General features: G+C 41.8%; 1 protein-coding gene across 1 annotated transcript; it reads right to left on the reverse strand.

Moving 5' to 3' along the window:
• Nucleotides 1-876: 876 nt before the first annotated feature.
• On the reverse strand, nt 877-1,569 carry LOC149872844 (ATP-dependent DNA helicase PIF6-like). The gene has a single exon (XM_090063307.1). It carries the CDS (start codon nt 1,567-1,569, stop codon nt 877-879), a length of 693 nt encoding a protein of 230 aa, XP_089919433.1.
• Between the last annotated feature and the right edge of the window lie 986 nt (nt 1,570-2,555).

Below are 2,555 nucleotides of genomic sequence, written 5' to 3' on the forward strand. Positions count from 1 at the left end.
TAAAGCCATATCTTTCTTGGCCAAAATATTTTCATTAGGTCAATTCTGCCAGTTGCTAAGCACAGAAGCCTTGATCAAGTAAAACTCTTAAAGAACTTGCTTAACTTTAAGCAGGTGAGTAGTTCCATGAAGAACAACAGGCTGCAAATGTCTGCTTAAGTTCTGCACTATCTCTGGTCTGAAGTGATCAGCACTTTGCAGGACCAAATCCTGGTATTTGTTGTCACTTTCAGGTCTCCGGAAAGAATATCTAGAAAGCCGCTGTTAAAGGATATCAGATTTTTTTTCTTAAGCTGTTAGGAGATGGGAAAATGAATTCCTAATACATGTTTTTAAAAACACCAGGGAATCAGGCTTCTAATAATTTACTACAAAGCTGGAAGAAAGAAAATGCCCCTCTCAGTCATCTCATTTTAAACCTTGAGTTAATCAATTTTCCTACTTTCAGCCAAAGTCAAACAGGACCAGTTGGGATGTAAACATACAAATGTCCATGTTAGAAGTATTAGTGAGGCTGATTTTCTTCTGTTATTGGCAATAATCTTTTACAAACTAACCAAAGTACCTGTCTTTGCACAGATTGCAGTAATCAAATATTAATGTTTTATAAATAAAATATTTTCATTCTATCTTATTTCCCTCTAGTAATAAGCTGTGTGTATGTATTTAGTTTTGTACCCTATTTTACTTGTGTGATACAGCTTGACACTGTGTGCTTTTGGTCATACCAAAAACCTATAAAAGTTGAACATTTAACTGTTAAACAACTGAATTGTGAGGTAGAATTATTTATTTACTTTGTAAGACTTTAGCATAGCACTGAGGATTTCACATCACATTTTTCTATCCCAGTTTATGACTGTTTGACACTTTTTTTTATCCATGTAGAGCTTCAGGATAGACAATGTTGCATGTTTTGCCATCTGGTGCCAAGATGAAAAGGTTTTTGCCATTGCCAGCTCTGGAACAACCAACATAGAGTTGGCCATGAGAAAAGAATGGGCTTCGCAAGTTGAGGCCAACAACTTTGAGTGATTGTCCCTGTGCCTTGTTGATGCTTATGGCAAAACTGAGATGCATCGGGAACTGGAGCTGTTTAAATTGAAATGGCAGGTAAGAGGGAATGATTGGAATGCGTGGAATGAAGGCATCCTGTCCCGCTGCATGGCAAGTCATGATGGCGGTTTCAACGACATGTGACATAAGCTTCTTGATAGCCAATTGTGTTCCATTGCAGAGTGATGGTGGATCCAGATTCCTGAGAAGAATGATGGGTGCACCAATCTTGAGCTCCAGACTGTGTGAAGACACACCTGGTGGTTCGAGAGAGTTGAGAAATTCTGTTGGGTAGTTGACTGTCTCATTGGTGTCCACTGACTTGTATTTTTGCACAGTGCCAGTCAATTGAGAAAGAAGGTCTTTGTTTATGGTATTGACCACATCATTTTTTGGTGCCAGGAAGGCTCTTTGGCATAGCCACTTGTGGTCATGAAAGTGATGTGCAACATTTGGAAAAACTGCCTCTTTCAGTTCTCGAAGTGTTGCAACTGTTTTCCCAATGTTATTCATTGAGATAGTAACATGGGCCGATGATAAACCTGGCCCTGCACTTTAAATGTGGGCATGTAGTCAGATTCTCTGATGTCTTTTGTGGGGCCAAAAGATGTCATTTGAAAGCATGAGTTGTATCTTCTAATGTTGCTATGGAAATTATGTGTATCTGGAGTGTTGCCTGTCAACAATGTATGAAGGGGCTCAGGAGGATCATTCATTTGAGGCAGTTGAACCTTGCCACTGTTGCAGCATATTCCTGGCACTTCTCCTTTCCATCCCATCGCAAGGCAGTGCCTGCAGGAAGTCACCATTGAGCCAATTGCAACTAATGGATCAGAAACATAATCCAAGGCTGGATTGTAGAAGAATGCAGTTTTCTTTTTCCTTCCAGAGCCAGTTCCTGGCTGCAGCCATTGCCGCTCTGTTTGCAACTCACTGTGCAGGAGTTTCAGTTGCTCTGGGTGCAGCCATTGCTGCTCTGTTTGTTTGTCATCTTGCAAGTTGCTGCTCAGGCTGCAGCTTTTGCAAGGCAATTTTTGGCAAGTTTGCTTCTTGTAGATTGCCTTACAGGGAATGCCTCTCACAACCCCCTAATCAGTCTCTGAGAAGGTCCAGTACAGTTTTCTCCCTGGACCTCCCTTAAGCCCTCTGCCTGCAGGTACTCCCAGGTCCTGTTAACCAGTCCCAATGACAGCCCTTAGGGAAATACTCCTAAATGCAGAGCCTTCTCCAGCTGTATTGGTTGACCTTGGCCACGAGCTTTGAGGTTTGCTAAAGAATGTTTTGCACATGCAAATTTATTCTGCTTCCTGGGGCTGACCTGTCACAGGGGGTTATGCACTATAGATTAAAAACTTGGCAATTTTTTTTCAAGCCAAATCAAAAAAATAGCACCCAGATGCATGCCCCCCAGGGTTCCCTTAGTATGCATGCAAAGTTTCAGGTCTCTAGGTATCACGGTCTTGGAGCTATGGCACTGACACACGCACTCAGGCCCTTTT

The sequence above is a fragment of the Crocodylus siamensis genome, chromosome 1, assembly GCF_052110815.1.
Source record: "Crocodylus siamensis isolate JL-2025a chromosome 1, ASM5211081v1, whole genome shotgun sequence".
Lineage (NCBI taxonomy): Eukaryota > Metazoa > Chordata > Crocodylia > Crocodylidae > Crocodylus > Crocodylus siamensis.

What these genes read in the sequence shown, in the direction of transcription:
- LOC149872844 (XM_090063307.1), bottom strand. Translation starts at nt 1,569, where the DNA reads ATGAATAACATTGGGAAAACAGTTGCAACACTTCGAGAACTGAAAGAG.